Genomic DNA, 17438 nt, shown 5'->3' on the forward strand with positions numbered 1-17438 from the left:
AGATATTTGTTTTAAATCTGTCTAAAGATCTTCATGGTATGGGGAAAGTAGCAGTGCTGATAGAATGGGGTCTGTATTTCAAATGCTTGCTATGTTCTTCATCAGTGTCTGTTAGTCACTTCTACATGTCAACACCAATTCCTATTTGTCACTCTTCAAACCATAACTGGGTGAGAAACAGATTATGCATTTAGTCACAAAATAGTAATGCAGAGTTCTAAAAGTGGCACCTGGTCTTGTTCTGGCATGTCTACAAACAAGTTTGTTTTACATAAATGGCTTTTCTACAAATTTGAAATGTGAATATATTTTATTTTTTCCCAGTGAGTACACAATACACAATTCTTTGACAATACTATTAACCGATTTTATGCCAATTTCTTCTCTGATCTAACAACATCAAATGAAACACATTAAGATTTTGGACACTGCTTGGTGACTTAAACAAACTACAGTTAAAAAAAAATCCATCTATAAAACAAAGTATAAAAAGTCTACCCACGGCCACAAAATCCCTTTTCTTGCAACACTTTAAAATCACAACAAATGCTTTTGAAATTATGAGATTTTTAAAAAATTAGTAAATTGAACAGCAGTTTTTTAAAAAAAGGATGGTGTTTCATTTGAAGTACACATTATAGAGAAGCAAAACAGAAGTAATTTCACCGCTAAAATAATGTGGAGAGACATGTTGCTTTACAACAGTTCTTGCCATGTAATTCCATAAACAATAGACAGAAGCAGATGAACAAATTAGTGAACGTTATGTCTCTGCATATCTTTAATACGGATGCACACTTGCTTCCCAGTAGCGAAGATAAACCACAGTTTAGAGTTCAATGGTACTGTTATCATCAGATTGTCAATGGACAATTACATAAATTTATTGAATAGAAATTGGATGGTGTTCCATCAAAGCACATTACAGACTTGCAATTCAAATCCTGTTGAAAACATCTTTAAATACTGAGAGCATTAAACTATGACAGAGAACACCATTAAATCTGTTTTGTACTCAAAGCAAGTAAACTTGCAGTGGTTTTACTTTTCTTGGTTGTGTGATACCTTATATGTTGGTTTTGAATTTTCTGCATTCTCCGTTGAACTGAATTCAAATCCTGTGAGGGAATCAATTCTTTTCATGCCCCTGTACTATCCCACCTTATTTTAAAAGTCTCACAGAACATGTCTGGAAGAGGGGTAGGGCGACTCCACCTGCATACATTGGCATACCTGAGTTTGGGCACCAATACAGCTATTTTCCCAAGGAAGACTTTTCCTGTTACGAATGAAGCTGTGCTTGTGTTGGGCATGACTACATAGCAGCATTGCCTATGAGTGCAAGATCAGATTACATTCTCTCCCACCCAGATTTCCTTTTGCAGTCCTTATGCAGGCCTCTGTGTGGACCTGTAAGAGTGAGCTCAGTGAATTTCTAATCACATTCATTGAATCGGCTATGAAATGAAAAACTGCTGTGGCTCTCATAGGTATTTGTATTTTTCTGTTGACATCTGACTACACTGATTAGTAGCTTTTTACATGTAGCAAGTTGACAAAGGCTTTTGATTTCTAATAATGTTTCTGAATTCCTTTGTATAGCTACAGCATTTCATCTTGCCCTCAATCTACCTGCAGGTGATATTTTGAGCGCATAATGTGACTGCCCAATGTGTTTAAAACTAGGTGTAATAGGCAACATGGACTAGTCTAAAAGAACATTCCAAGTAACCACAAGGTCTGCACTGACAGAATTTTAACTGTAACAGTTAATTTTTAGATGCTGAAGACAATCAGGAAGGTATGATGCTATGCCCACATTATTCCAAAAGTCATCTGCATATGCATACTTCCCTTTGAAGCCTTGGTTTATTAATCACCTACACCTGCCAGTTACCAGGGATCAAAGGCTATGTGTTCTATATGTAATGAACTAAGGTTTTAGACTAAACTGGGTCATAGAGAAACACAAAGAGGGAACACAAAACCTCTTCAAAATTTGTTTGCCTTTAAATAGAAAGAGGTTAAGTAGGGAACTGCATAAAGAGATCTTTAAAGTCCTCACATCCTAGAGTTGTGAATAAGTATGTATTCACTCTTGGCAGAAACTTTTCATCTTCCTCAGTCTCTTTGTCCCAGAGAAATCCCACTGCATTAGAATTCAGGCACTGATAGTAGAAAGTTGATAAAGGGTTTAATAACTGTGTCTCAGAATTCCTTTTCTCTTCAGTGAAGAAATAAATTACATGGTACCGTAAAGCTGGTGGGGCCCATGAAGAACATTACGTTCTATACTTGCCTGTGCTGATGCAGTCTCAGGGAATAAAAAAGACGGAAATATTTAATCATGTCATCCCTTTGTTATAACGACATGACATAAATTGGTTACTGAGCCAATAATGCATGGAGTGCGAATTGTCACTCAGAAGGGTCCCATATTTTAGAACTGATCCTAATTATGTTGAACATTTTTAGAAGAGTACCAACAACTGAACTTATCATAGGAAAAATTTGAGAAAGTATAGACAGAAATAAAATTTAAGATTGTGTAGGAAACACATGGGAAAATGTCACAAGTGGGAATTTCAGGAAGGTCCTCTTCTACTTGACTGACTATACATGTACAGTAGCTAACACATATTTCAAAGTCACATTTATTCTGAGCATACATGACCAATGTCCAGGAACTTCTTGTTGTCAAAGTCATGAAAACAAATGAGGCAGGACAATTATTAATGTCCACTTACAAGGTCTGGTTTTATTTAAAAAGTTTATAAACATGCATTTTTTTTTCTCCTTTTAAACTTTTCTTTTCAATTCCCTTATTCAAAATGGGTCAAACGTATTTTAGTCGGAAGCCAATTTCTGAGGATGTACCACAAAATATTTATTCCAATAAATCTACTTACTGTGAACTGAACATACTCTCAGCACTGCTTTTTAAGCACGTACAATTTGGCTATACACTGGGTGGCATAAACTTCACTTCTTAATCAAATAAAACACAAATTGTATATAGACTGTATTTTTTTTAAGTCATGAATTTAAGTGATGCAGCTCTATCCTCTAGTGTGTACTGTACATGTATTAGAAAGATGAAATAAGATATTGCAATAGAGTTTATATTTTGAAACAGCCCGAGTATGCCCTAATAATAAATTGCTTCTTTAACTATTTGCTAGATATTCTAGAGTTCATTTTGTTCATTTCCTTGGGGAACTTCATATTATATTCTGACTTAATGAGTTGGAGACCTTAATTATGATAATTCAGAAAATGTTTTTAAAAAACTGTAATATAAATACAGCTCTTGCAAAACACCTTAATTTCCTCTTGCTTATTGTAATTCTCAGATGGGTCAATTACAATGACAGGCAAAATTGATTCTAAATAAAACTTTAATTTCTTTTTTTAAGCAAATTTATTACATCTTTGCTACCTGCATACTTTAATGCATATTCAGTCTTAAGACAAACTACTTTTTTTGACCCCTGCTTTTGTCAATAGTAAAAGCCACCTTTCTACTATTTTTAATTGACTCAGTCCCTGATATTCAAAGAAGACTTTGCCAACACCATTGTTCCTTTGCATCTTCCTATTTCTACACCCCAACTGAAAACCATCTAACATGATTTGTTACAACCATCATTATCCAATCTAGCTTACAGTACAGAAACTCCCTTCACATTCAGTCTTTTTCTTCATGTCACGAGGAGTAGAGACTTGTGCTTATCACCAAATAAAATTGCAGTGCAAAATTTAAACATAAAAGTTACACAATTAAAAGTTAATATATGGCACCACAGCCTATTAATTCACATATAGTACAACAGACCAATAAGAACAGACAATAATATGAACAGAGCTAAAAAGAGTGAGCTTGCATAGCAATGCACAAAAGAAATTATATACAGAGGAAAATCCTTTTCTTCCTGTAGGGCGAGTTTTGTTTTCTTTCTTTTTTATATACTCCTGACAAGAAAGAGTTAAGGTGGGTGGTGTACTTAAGAGAAGAACACAATTAAAATATCTGTGGGATATGTGTGGCTGTGTGTCTTTACATTGCATTTACAGTTCTTTTAATAGTACATAAATAAAGAAATTGTTCATTGCACTGTTTAGTGTCATCACTTCCATGAGTTCGGACCTGATGGTCCTTCAGAGCAGCTTTGTATGTCTCCTCTCAGTTACTCTAAAGAGAGAGAGAAAAAATAGAAATAAAATGTAAATTAAGCATTCTACTTTTTTGACCAGCAAAACAAAAAGCAAAGCAAACAGATAATCAATGAAAATAAGGTATTCAGATAGATGAGTTTGTGAACTTAAGTAATTTTACTTGAAGGAGATGATCAACGAGTAAAAGAAAAGAAACACTACAGAATTGGGAAATTTAAACACCCAATAGAACTATTTTGGTACTCTTGTGCATCTGTCATTACTTCAAAAAAAAGGTAAAGAAAAATTCAAGTAGCTATGAATCAAATTAAAATTATAAACAAATCTTAATCATAGATTGGCAATAGCCAACAACAATGACAACTGAGATCAATAAAGAAATTAACAGTCTTGAAATTATTTCTCTTTTCATTATCTCATGGAATCTTCCAAACAATCTGTGACGTGAAGATAATGGTAATGCTATTTTTCTGATGAGGAAATAGATTAGGAAGACAGATTACTTTCTCATGTCCAATAACCAGTTAAGGGGTTGAGAATATTAGAAACAGGGCTGTTTTCTCAGCAATGCTTTTAAACAGAATTCAAAGAGGCAGTTAAAAATATCCAGCAAATATATTTCTGATAATGAAAAGCTGTATTGGTAACTTTCCTGAGGAAATTAACACAAGGAGCTCAACATTTTTTGCTGTGACGTTCTTAACTTTCCCTATTACCTAGTATTTTACATTTAGAAAATTAATTATACTAACTGTGCCAGTTTTCATTCATAAATGGAAATTTATTTATAAAATGTTATTGTAGTCAAAATATTACAAATTAATTAATAATCAAAGATCAACTCTTCAAGGGTGGCTACCCAAATTTAAAAAATAAATGAAGAGCAACTTGAAAATGAAGAATTCCTTAGGAGTTTCTTTAAAACTACCAAAAGGCCAGTGTCTCCCTTTCTTTATTGTGTTCAGTTAAAAAGGCAAAGAAAATGAGAAATACACTATATTTAATTTCACTTACAAGTATTAAGACTAATCGACTAACTTAAAACAATTTTTATAGCATAAATCAAACTTAAAATAGCAGAAACATTTATAAAAACGGACAGCAATAAATACAGCCATGGCCTAAGTCATGACCAAACTTGCTGAAAATTGCAATTGATTGTTTTCGTAGCAGAGCAAATTTTCTATTAACCTGAAATTTGTTTAATATGGCAATGTTATCAACTCAAGATTCTTTCTGAATCACAATAGCCTTTTAAATGACCTACAGCACTTACATAATTCACCTGTAAACTGTCCTTGACTGTTGGAGCCCATGTATCCTATGTCAAGAAGGTCGCTGGCATTGCGCTGGTGGCCTGCTCTCAACACCTCAGCTTTCCTAGGTCCAGTGGATCCCTTAGAAGAAGCTGTGCCTGATGAGCTGTGGCCGCCTGGAGATGGGAAACTGGGCTTGCTATAGGGCACCAAGGCCTCCTCTGAAAAAGAAAAAAACCCCAAGGGCTAAGTTGAACAGCAACATGGAGGCAAACTAACCTCTTAAATATTACACTGTGAATGGCCTGCTTTACCATTTCATTCTTTAGTAAAATTAAAATTATGAAGTTTAATCAGGACCGGATATTAAAGAAATTTCTATGTGCAAGCAACATTTCCTACAATAGGAACTGAAGCAGAATTAAATGAAAAGAGATCTTGGGATAAATACACAATGTTATATATTATTTGCAAAATTTAAATTCATTATAAAAGAGGGCTGAATACAATGAACTAAAGTTTGTTTAACAAAAGCATATCTGAGAATAATTTCTAAAGTTCAATGAGGCTCCAATTTAATTTTCCCATTAAGATTAAAGAAACTGGGTTTTTGTTTCAGCTGAAATTATGGCAACATTTTCTCAATCGATTTAAATAAAGAACTATATATTAGTTAATTAAATAAACTTTTAAAATTTATGTTGCTTTTTGAGACAGAAATACAATATTTAAAGGACTATGTATTTCCTTAAAAGAAAAAGAGAAACTCACACATTTAAATAATATGCTTTTTTTTTTTTTTTTACAGATTGTTCTATCTACAAATAACTCATGACATATGTTACAAATAATCACTTAATAGTTCAAAAATTGTTTTTTCTTTCCCTCTTTATTCTCACTGCTCCCACTCCACACCCCATCCCCTCTGTTTTTCACTTTCTTTCTATGTATGGGCTATTATTCTACGATTAATGCCAACTGAATTTACTATTTCTCCCCTTACATAGTCTCTAATGACAAGAACCACATGATTTTTCTCTCACAGCCTGAATGGTGTAAACTTTCTAAATGTTCCACTAAACCTAGATATTAAAATTGTCATCTACTGGCCCTTGCACCAATGACATTTTCCAAAAACTTGAGCATCAAGTTGTGTCAAAATGGAGTTACGGAAAATGCATGGAGAGAGGCCTATCTAGAACACTTTAAGTCCAAATGAATACGTGAAAATATATTTTTTCAAAGACTGTGTGTATGTGTATGTGTGTGTTTCAATACTCAATGAAGCCTGACATGAGAAGCGATATCTCAGAAAATACATTTATAAAATAGGCTCCCCACCTCCCGCGACCCCCCGCCCCCCCAAAAAAATCAACTACAAACAATGAAATTTATTTCTGTGACATTTCCAGGAAGCTTGATTTATAAAAAAGCACTTCCCATAGACACATTAACAATCAACTAAATCAATCAACTGATTAACAGTTGGAGAAAGTGCACGCCCAGTATAACCTTATCTAACTTGAGGGTCTGTGATGGGGCATTTTTCTGCAACTTTGTAATTTTAATGAATTCACCTATTTGATGTGAGTTCTCCTTTCAAATGACTGGTTACTTCAGTCAAAATGAACAAACTTGCTGAAGGCAGAGATTAAACTGACACAAACGATTAAATTTAGCGATCTTTAAAGTACTCAATATAAACATTAATAGGCCAAAAAATAAAATTTTCTACTGAGCAGTTTAGATGAAGCTTGCAAGTCTCTGGAGATCAAAGGCCCTGTGGAGAGGCTGACTGAGGAACACTGCCCATTGGAATCAGCCTTAAGGCATGTACTGGAAAACTCTGCCAAGGAATTCCAAATTCCTTTACTGATCGAAGGCAAATGTTTCTCAGATGCCCTTAAACAACTGCCCTTTCTAGAATACCGGGTAGGAAAAGAAATGGTCACAGTCCACACTTTCTTGGGACTGTGCAGGACACACCTGATCCGACCCCTTGTCTGTGTGGGGCTTTCCGTGTCTCTTCCTGTCGTTCTGTGGAGCTTATCCGTTCCTGGGTTTGCCGCTGCCATTCTAGGGAGGTTCTAGTTGGACCATCCAGTGAGCTCTTTGTGTCTTCTAGGGCGGATGCGTGTTGTCTCTCCAGAGAGCTTCCTTTTCTCTCTGTTGAGTTTTCCACGTTACCAGCCTGCTGGCTCGAGCCTATCTGCTGCCTGAGACCCTGACCTGGCGGGGGATCTGGTGGTGGTGGAAGATCTAAAAATTTTGAATAATGTTTAGAATGGACTAAAATTTAATGAAAAATACAGGTTTTAGTTCACGTTGAAGAAAATCTTTGCCCTCATACAGGTATTACCCATACAAAAGAAATTTGGGGAAAATAAAAGTCAACTGTTTATTTCCAAAGCTCATATTATTGCTCTCTCTGCTGTCTTTCGGCCATCGCATCATTGAAACAAAATTGACTAGTGTTGCTCAACAGTTAAATGTGGGAAGTGTTTTCAGTTGCATATTGAGGCTATCATGCAAGGTGTAAAGGGCAGTTCACTGTTTATGTTCAATCCACTGTCCAACCCTCCTTCCCCAAGAAATACCATGACACAAAATAAGATCACTAGAAATTCCAGAAGCTGTGCTAGCACAAGGCCCCAAGAACAAAAGGTCTCCAAAGGGAATGTCCCCCTCGGGAAATTCAGAACGATATGACGCCTTTACCCATGTATGTGGCACATTTAACAACATTAAGCTAACATTTATTAAATGCAATTAACATTCTGCTTGACAACCAATTCTGGCTGTTCGTTTCATGAGTTAGCTAATGAGTTACAACTAATATATTATAATCTTCCAATGTATTAATTTTAATAAGTAATAACCAATGTTCAGAGTAAAGATTGAATGTGTTTTATGGTGCTAGAGAAGACAATGCATCACAGAAATTTGAGATAGAGTAGAAGAGATAATTTTTCAGAAAAGCTCTTTAAAGTAAATATCAGATAGGAAAAAATTTAAGGTTCCAATATCAGCTCCCTTTTCATCTCTCTTTTATTAACTCTTCAGATCATAATAGCTTTATATTTTGTATGTCTTCGATTGTGAAATCATAGTCCTTTCTTTCACTTTTAAGTATGTATTAGTTCTGAAATTACTTTGCTGAAGATTTTGAAATCTTCTGAACATCAATTTGGATCATTTTCTTCTCATTTTTCTTGCATGTTATTGTAAACTTCTTTGTTCATCCTTAGAATATTGGTAATTATATTATTTTTTCATAAAGACCAAATATCGTATAAAATGCACATTTATTTCATTAATAGAGGACATTGTACATAACATAGTCAATTATTTCTGATGCCATTTTTGTAAGTGTATTCTGTTGTTTCTAATAACATTCTGTTTGTGAAATTTAGAAGGAAAACGTATAAATTTCTTGTAGACAAAAGATAGCTTCCTTAACAGTCAGCTAAGCCATTCCTTTCAAAGACTTCAAGAACCTTTATACTCTCTTTTATGAGCAAAATGATACTATTCTCCATTGAACTGATAATGTTGGTCTCTGGAGCATCTCCTCTGAGTTCCTAAGATGGAGCAGCATTGCCAGTTCTTACGTGTGTCCTCATGTTAAATTATGAATTGCTAATAACTGAAGGGAACAGGGTCTCTGGTTGGGAGGATAAAGTTGCATTTGGAATATTTTTCCAAAATGAAGAAATAATCCAATATTGAGATATCTGTTTGTTGGATAATCCAATGAGTTTGGTGTTTCCTTCATATTCGATAGTACTGACTTCCTTCACTATATGTTATTATAAATGCAAATTATTTCATTTGATTTATTGAACTTAGACTGCCAGTGAGCAGAAATGATTGTATTTGCTTCCAAAATAACTTATCTTGTCATTGATTTTTATTCTCCATCAGAGCAGCTTCGTTTTTAAAATGGCCAAAACAGCATCTGCTTATGCCAGCTAAAATTCTGATTATTATTTAATTTAACCAAAAATTATATAGCTTCATAAGAAATATCCTTGGGGTTCGTATATTTTAAGAAGAAAGGACATTACATGCACATTGAAATAAACTAATTGGAAAAAGAAATGGGATTAAGAATGGGTTTTTGAAAAATAAAAGTATGTAATCAAATACATTTACTTAAATTAAATTTATTACTCATTTCTATGTTGATTCATTTCAACCAAATCAATTCACTAAAAAGTCTCTTACTGGCCTACTGAGGATTAGCTCTTTTCAGGCACACAACAGTCCAATGAGATAGGTGCCATTATTACCTTCCATTTTTAGATAAGAAAATGAAGGCAAAAAGAAATAAAAAATCTCCAGCTTGGATCTTTTCTCCTATACACTCCAGACTCATATAACCAGATCTACACTGGACAGTTCCACTTAGGTGTTTAGAAAGCTTCTCAAATTTCATGTATCAAAACTCAGCTCCAGATCATCCTATATAAAATATGCTTCCTCTGCAGTGTTTCTTCTCTCAGTTGGTCACAGTTACATTCTACAAGTTAGCCAACATTTCAGAGTAATGTGGTTTCCTTTCTTTATGGCCTACGTTTATTTCATAACAACTCCCGTTAGCTCTACCTCCAAAATCCAACCTTTCTTAACATTGTCATTGATTCTCCTTTGGCATGAACCACCATCATCTCTTCTCCACTTTGGTAGCTTCCACAATCTCCACTTTGCCTCATTTAGTATATCTCAACACAGCAGCTAGAATTACTTTTTAAAAAATAAACAAATAAATAAGATCATGTCACTTCCCTGACTTAAACACACACACATGCATACACACATGCACATACATACACACCCCGTCCAGTGGTTTACCATTCGAAGTAAGAGCTAATGTCATTATGGTAGCTTAAAGGTCTGACAAACACTAGCCTTCATTTGCTTGCCTGACTTCGTATTCTATCTTGTTTCTCTCTCTGCTCCAGTCATATTGTTCCCTTTCCTTTTTATCAAATAAGTCTCAGGCTTTCACTTGCCATTCTCATTTCCTGGAATAACCTTTCCTCAGATATCAGCATTACTCTTTCGCTGATGTTATTCCAGTCTTTTCTCAAATGCTGCCTTCTTGGTGAGGCCTTCCCCAATCACTCTACTTAAAAATACTTCCTCCCTACACCTATACTTCTCAACTCACTTCCCTTTGTTTCTACCCCATAACATTTATCACCATCTTACTTACATGTTCATGTATGTACTTAGGTTGGTCTTCATCTATCTTCCCTAACTAAAATATAAAAAGGCAGGAGATTTTTGTCTGTTTGGCTCCCATCGTCTATTATATGTTATATGCTTAATAAGTATTTGAGTGAATAATAAATATGTAAATTTATTTGCTCAAAGGCCAACGCTAGTAAGTAAATTTGCTCAAAGGCCAAAGCTCGTATGCGGCAGGGATGAGACAGGGCCCCTTCTCTGAACAAGACATTAAGAACTAGGGGAAAGGGGCCGGGCATGGTGGCTCATGCCTATAATCCTGGCACTTTGGGAGGTGGAGGTGGGCAGATAGCCTGAGGTCAGAAGTTTGAGACTAGCCTGGCCAACATGGTAAAACCCTGTCTCTATCAAAAATACAAAATTTGCTGGTTGTGGTGGTGCACGCCTGTAATCCCAGCTACTCAGGAGGCTGAGGCAGGAGAATCGCTTGAACCCAGAAGGTGGAAGTTGCAGTGAGCTGAGATCGCACCATTGCACTACAGCCTGGATGACAGGAGCAAAACTCCCTCTCAAAAAAAAAAAAAAAAAAAAAAAAAAAAAAAAAAAAAAAAGGCTAGGTGAAAGGGAGAATAGGCTGGAAACAGATTATCTAGGAAAAACAGGTTGATGGGTAAACAGATCTATCTTCCTTTTTTAGCATTGGTCAATAAATTGGCTTCCAAGGGTATTCTTTGATTTATAAGACAAATGGAATACAAGATTTGGACTCAGGAATGCCTGCTTTGGAGAAACTTACAAAAGGGAAAAGAACACCCTTTACGATGTGTGTGGGATTTTTCAGTCTTTGGGATACAGACTGACATTTCCCGCCATTAATAATCTTTCTTATGGGGCACAGGGAAAGCTGCTTTCTCACCCCAGTATAGTTTGACACCACGTGGCAGAGCTGTTGCCAATGAAACAGGAGAAGCGATGCCACTTGCCATTACAACCTCCCAACAACCACTCATGTTCTGTCTTCCCCTCAGAAACCATAAAGGTCTGATCTAGAAAATGATGGTTCCCGGTGCTGAAAAGGCTTACATCTTTACATTACTGCTTAGAAGACAGCAAACACTATTGTAAAATCTATAATGCAAAAGGTTTATTGTAAAATGTCTGTACACTCAATGCTGCTAGGCATCAGCCTTCCCAAAAAGAACAACTTGATTTTTATATAAAACGTTATGAAATTATTTCTGACACGTAGATCCATACCATATAAATGCTATGACACATGCATTTGCTGCAAAATAACAGTGTTCTTAAGGATAACCTGTAAAGCACCATCCAAAATAAATGTCTTTGTACCACATTATAATTAAAATGGCTTTGGATTACGCACTTGGGGAGATATGTGGGCTGAAATTTCCTTTGCTATATCGCTACTTCTAAAATGTATCATTTTCTAATAATATATTATTCATAACCCCTTTTTGAGATGCTGGCAAATTTGAAATTTTAGAAACTTATTTATTTTTTAGAAAAATAAGCAATATATTGATCATATTTTAAACTAGGAGGCAGCTTGCTTTAAGGAAACATTCTTAAAAAGCTTGCAATAAAAGTGTTTCAGGAAAAAAAAATCTCTATTTTGTTGATTTATATTTTATATCTTCCACATATTCTGAATAATATCTTCAAACATTTCTGAAAAACCACAGAAAATTCTATACCTAGACATTTTTCTCTTTCCACAGTATTCACAACAGAAAAAAAATACAAAATTATCAACTATTAGATTTATAACTAGCAATTCAGTGAAAGTAGTCCTTTTTTATTTACGAAGAATTAGATCAACGCTACAAACAGTTTTAAGTGCTCAGCTAATTTTCGGAACATTTAAGGCAGAAAGGCAGGGGTGAACATTTTTACTCACCACAGGATACCCATTTACAGAGACTCAAAAATCTCAATTGTACCCTAAACCTTCATGTTCCATTGAAAACAAAGGAAGCAGGAAAGATAAGTAAACCGGAAAGCGTGTAGAACAAATCTATTTGGCTTTTTAAGTCCTCTTACCTTTGTAAGATGACAAAAGAAAGCACAAATAGGGCTGCAGGATTGGATACTCCCTTCCCCAAATGAATAAAAAACAAATGCTTTTCTTCTTTTTCAACGAAGCTTCATTCTGTCCTATAATGGTAAGTGTAAGTGTGCTAAGGACTCGGTCATAGCTTCTCCAAGACAGGTACACTTCAGGTTCTCCTGTGGAGCTTTAAAATTATCTGTAACTGGGTTTCACCCCAGAATAATCAAATCTGAATATCTAGGATATATTTTAGAGCTTCCCAGATGGTTCTATTGTGCGGTTTTTAAAAGTTTATCCTTTTGGTGTTTAATTGAACTATGTTAGGATAATGTTTGTGCGCTTATAGGGTATAGTGCTAAAAAGGAAAAAGAAATTTACCTTTCAATCTGACATTGTAGTAGACACTTTAAGTATGTGTTACATATCCTTAGACTATAACTTCAGTATATATATTTTAATTCATTCTTTAAAAGATATAAGAACTAAATTTAAAATATGGGAAATAGACTATATTCTGTAAAGTTAATGAAATACTCATTATTGAACATGGATATCTTCCAGTAACATTGTGTTTCTTGAAACTAACAGTGTCTAAGCAAATATTCAAATATTGGATGCTATATATAAATAAAAAGACTGAGCTAGATCAGCAAACTATGGGCCATGGGCCGAATCCAGCCACTGCCCATTTTGTGAATGATGTTTTGTTGGAAGTCAGTCATATCCATTATTCTACTTTTCTTTTCTTTTTTAGAAGGAGTCTTGCTCTGTTGCCCAGGCTGGAGTGCAGTGGCATGATCTCAACTCACTGCAACCTCTGACCCCCTGGTTCAAGCGATTCTCCTGCCTCAACCTCCCAAGTAGCTGGGATTACAGGCATGCACCACCACGCCCAGCTAATTTTTGTACTTTTAGTAGACAGGAGGTTTCACCACGTTGACCAGGAAGGTCTTGATCTTCTGACCTTGTGATCTGCCCGCCTTAGCCTCCTAAAGTGCTGGGATTACAGGCGTGAACCACCATGCCTGGCCTATTCTACTTTTTTTATAGCTGCAGTCATGCAACAATGGCAGTGTTGAGTACTTGTGACAGAGACCATATGTCCCAAAAGCCAAAAATATTTACTATCTAGACTTTAATAGAAGAAGTTTGCGGACCCTCTGCTAGAGTCTGGATGTTTGTGTACCCCCAAAATTCATACGTTAAAATCCTAATCCCCAATGTGATGATATTGGGAGGTGGGGCCTTTGGCAGGTGATTAGGTAATGAGGGTGGGGTCCTCCTGAAGGGATGAGCACCTATAAGACACACCCAGAGAGAACCTTGTCCCTTCCACTATGTGAGCACACAATGAAAAGGCACCCTCTGTGAACCAGAATGTGGGTCCTCACCAGACACCCAATCTGCCGGTGCCTTGATCTTGGACTTTGCACACCCCAGATTTGTGCAGAAAATTTCTGTTGTTCGGAATCTGCCAGCTTATGGTACAGTCACGTGTTACCTAATGATGGAGATAAGTTCTGAGAAATGTGGTGTTAGGTGATTTCGTTGTTATGCAAGTGGTATGCAGTGTATTTACACAAACCTAGATGGGATAGCTGACTACATACCATTGATCTGGGGTAAAAATCTGTGCAGCATGTTTCTGTACTGAGTGCTACAGGCAGTTATAACACAATGGTGTTATATTTGTGTATTTAAACAAAAAAGGTAGAGCATAAATACAGCATTTTAACCTTATGGCACCACTGTCTCACATGCAGTCTGTCATTGACCGAAACATTGTCGTACAATGCATGACTCTATGTTTTTTATAGCAGCCCAGACAAAGACACTCTTCAACTACATGACCTGTAGCCTGATTTTGGCTCTGAAATTTGTGACTAAAAAATTACTATATCATTTCAAAAAGTCTTTTTTTCCAAAAGTGAAACACCAGCTAAGCTATTGTAATTTAATATTATAAAAGTTCTGACAATATAAGTGCACATGCAGCTTATGTTTTCTTTCCTACTCTTAAAGTAAAATGCTCACTAAAAAGCATTTATGAAAGATGCCAGAATGGCAAAAAAAAAAAAAAAAAAATCAACCTCAAAAAATTGTATGGCATGTATTTCTTGAGGCTTAATAACACAGAAATAATTCTAGATTGTTTTTAAAAATGGTGTTTTATTTAAACAAGACCATATTGCCAGGTTTGTCTTGTTATGTAATGAGGCAATGGCTAAGCCACCATGACTACGTTAATCTAAGTAAATGACTGCATGGAGCACATCTCTTCAGTGAGAAAACAAGGGAAAAGGAAAGAAACCTACCATCTGTCATTCCTTCCCTTCGATGAGGCAATGCTGGTTGTTGGTCCATCCGCCCTCCCTTGTGTTTCTTAGTGGGCCGAGGCCTCTGACTTTGACTCACGGCTGCACTGGTGTTACTGTCAGTAGAAAATGGGCTGGTAGGTCGAGGTCTTTGAGAGGAGGTAAAGGCTTTTCCTAAAATGAAAATAAAGGGAATGGGTTCTAGAGAATGTCATTATAGCCTGCTGATTCTGTCCTGTATTCCTGCTCTATGACTAACCTGTAAATCTACCTAGAGATAACACTTGAAGATAGCAAATATTGGTGCATCTCTGTAGAAAAATATATTTTCTACATTCTTAGGTGCACGTATTTTGTTCAATTTTTAATAAGCTAACAACACCCCCACTGACCCTCCCCAAAAATCAAACAAATGAACATAAAACAGATTCACCAATCCAAAACTCAATATTGCATGATTATACTTCTATTTAACCTTGACAATATTAGTGATATTTTCAAAGATGTATGCAAATTCATGCAGCTTTTAGTTCTTAAAATTAAAGAAGCTATCTATGAAGTATATACTGTTTTATTTGTTTAATAAAATTTCATCCTTGGAAACTTACAAAATCTCTCTGAACACAGAAAAATGCCATATGGTAATTACATCTGAAATTTTACATGAAAGGTCTGCTCAGACACATATATTAAATTGACCTTACCACTTATGCACACACACGATGACTTCTATCTCTTTTGGCATAAACTCAATAACATCTGTGTAGAGGACAGCAGGTTAAAATCACCTTGTATATCCAGCATGCAATAGGTATTTTCTGGTGAATATTATTGTATCTGAGCAGCTTCCAAGTTCTCATTGAAAAGTGATATGTGCTGTGTCCTTTTCTTGTGGTTTAGAGTAGGTGTACAGGGAAATACATTCTGGGAAAAGGTTAGCTAATAAATTTTCAACACCTTACAATTTTAATACCATGTTTATTATAGTAACAGAGGCCTGGTTTATGTGCATGTATTTACTCTCCTGTGTATGTTTTCTTTTATTTTTTATTTTTTATTTTTTTTTTTACAGTTCAAGTAAGATCATGGAAATTTTTATTTCAAACAATTAGAGATGGATATTACAACTAAATAAAATAATTTTACTAGAAAAAAAGCAAAGTAAGGATATAGAAGATTCAAACAATATAATTATAAAACTCAACCTAATTAGCGTATACAGAACATTATATGAAGCCACTGCAGAATATATGTTTTTTCTTTTTTTTTTTTTTTTCATTTCATACAACATTATTGTATGTAGTTACATTTTCTTAAGTCGATGTGACAGGATATTACTTAATGCTTTATTAGCTATTAGCATACATGCAAGAAATGCACTTATGCTTTCTAATGTATTAGTTTCCTTGCACGTTCTCACTGCTCTGCTTACAGCTAATGCCACAAAAAGCACTCAAGCAACATATTCCTTACAATGCAAGACAATTCAAATAACAGTTCTATTATAACATATTTTAGTTTGGATGCTATTTGAAAAATAAACCTCTGCAATGCTTAGAAGATATTTTTTATTTCATTTAAAGATAGCTAATGTATGTTCAAAAGAAATATTGGTGGTATAATTCCAAGAAAACTTCCATGACTCATTTTTATAACCTGAGAGTTTAGAGAAGGGTAAAAATCATTTTTCTTTACTATTTGATAACAGTTAAGATTTTGCAAACATACTTAATGTTTTATTAGTTTGTTTTGCAAGGAAGTTCAGTTTAATTCATATATTAGAATATTCTTATATGTATAGTTAAGAATTATACATACAAATATAAAAGCACGCATCATGCCTAAGTTACTTTGTTTCAAATATTTACAAATTACTGATCTATTATTAATCCCACATTCTTTTTTGTGGAATGGGGAGCACTTGAAAAATTATAAAATTGTTCTTTTATATGATTACTTACCACTCTCAGAAATCAAAATTAAATTACCCTAAAGAGAAATACACATGTAGTCATTATTTTATTCAACTTGCAAATGCAGTGGGTGTATCTTTAATTAGCATCCTTTAAGACAAATAATAAATTATTGTATTAAAATCTTACTAGCCAAACGATTAATAAGACCATAAGCTATTTGAACTGGTAAGACCAACAGCCTTAGACCCATTTACCCCATGCTAAGGAAACCTTCCCAGAAAATGCATTTGCAGAAAGAGATGAGGCAAAGGAAAGTAATGGAGATAAAAGCTGAGTAAATTTAATCACTGGGTACATTATTAATTGTGTGAGGATTTTGCAAAGTGTGAGTTATTGAAAATTTAATGGCAATCTTAGTTGCTGCTTTGCTGTAATATAAAAGGGAAGCCTATTCCAATTAATCAGCAAAGCCGTGAAGAGAAAGGAAAATCAGAGATAGAAAGAGGCGGAG

General features: G+C 35.0%; 1 protein-coding gene across 26 annotated transcripts in view; it reads right to left on the bottom strand.

The window, feature by feature from the left end:
* Window positions 1–291: 291 nt before the first annotated feature.
* The window catches only part of LOC105485558 (roundabout guidance receptor 2), a 1382758-nt gene continuing 1365611 nt past the window's right edge, over window positions 292–17438 (bottom strand). For 13 of the 26 annotated variants that reach the window (XM_071089525.1, XM_071089519.1, XM_071089528.1 and 10 more), the window contains 4 exons: window positions 15012–15185; window positions 7419–7691; window positions 5453–5653; window positions 292–4192 (listed from right to left, as the gene is read on the bottom strand). In XM_071089525.1, coding sequence (XP_070945626.1) covers window positions 4191–4192; window positions 5453–5653; window positions 7419–7691; window positions 15012–15185 — 650 coding nt within the window. In that variant the 3' untranslated portion in view covers window positions 292–4190. The remainder of the gene's footprint in view (window positions 4193–5452; window positions 5654–7418; window positions 7692–15011; window positions 15186–17438) is intronic. The other 13 variants (XM_071089539.1, XM_071089553.1, XM_071089563.1 and 10 more) reach the window with 3 other exon arrangements.

Source organism: Macaca nemestrina, chromosome 2 (assembly GCF_043159975.1).
Source record: "Macaca nemestrina isolate mMacNem1 chromosome 2, mMacNem.hap1, whole genome shotgun sequence".
Taxonomy (NCBI): Eukaryota; Metazoa; Chordata; class Mammalia; order Primates; family Cercopithecidae; genus Macaca; species Macaca nemestrina.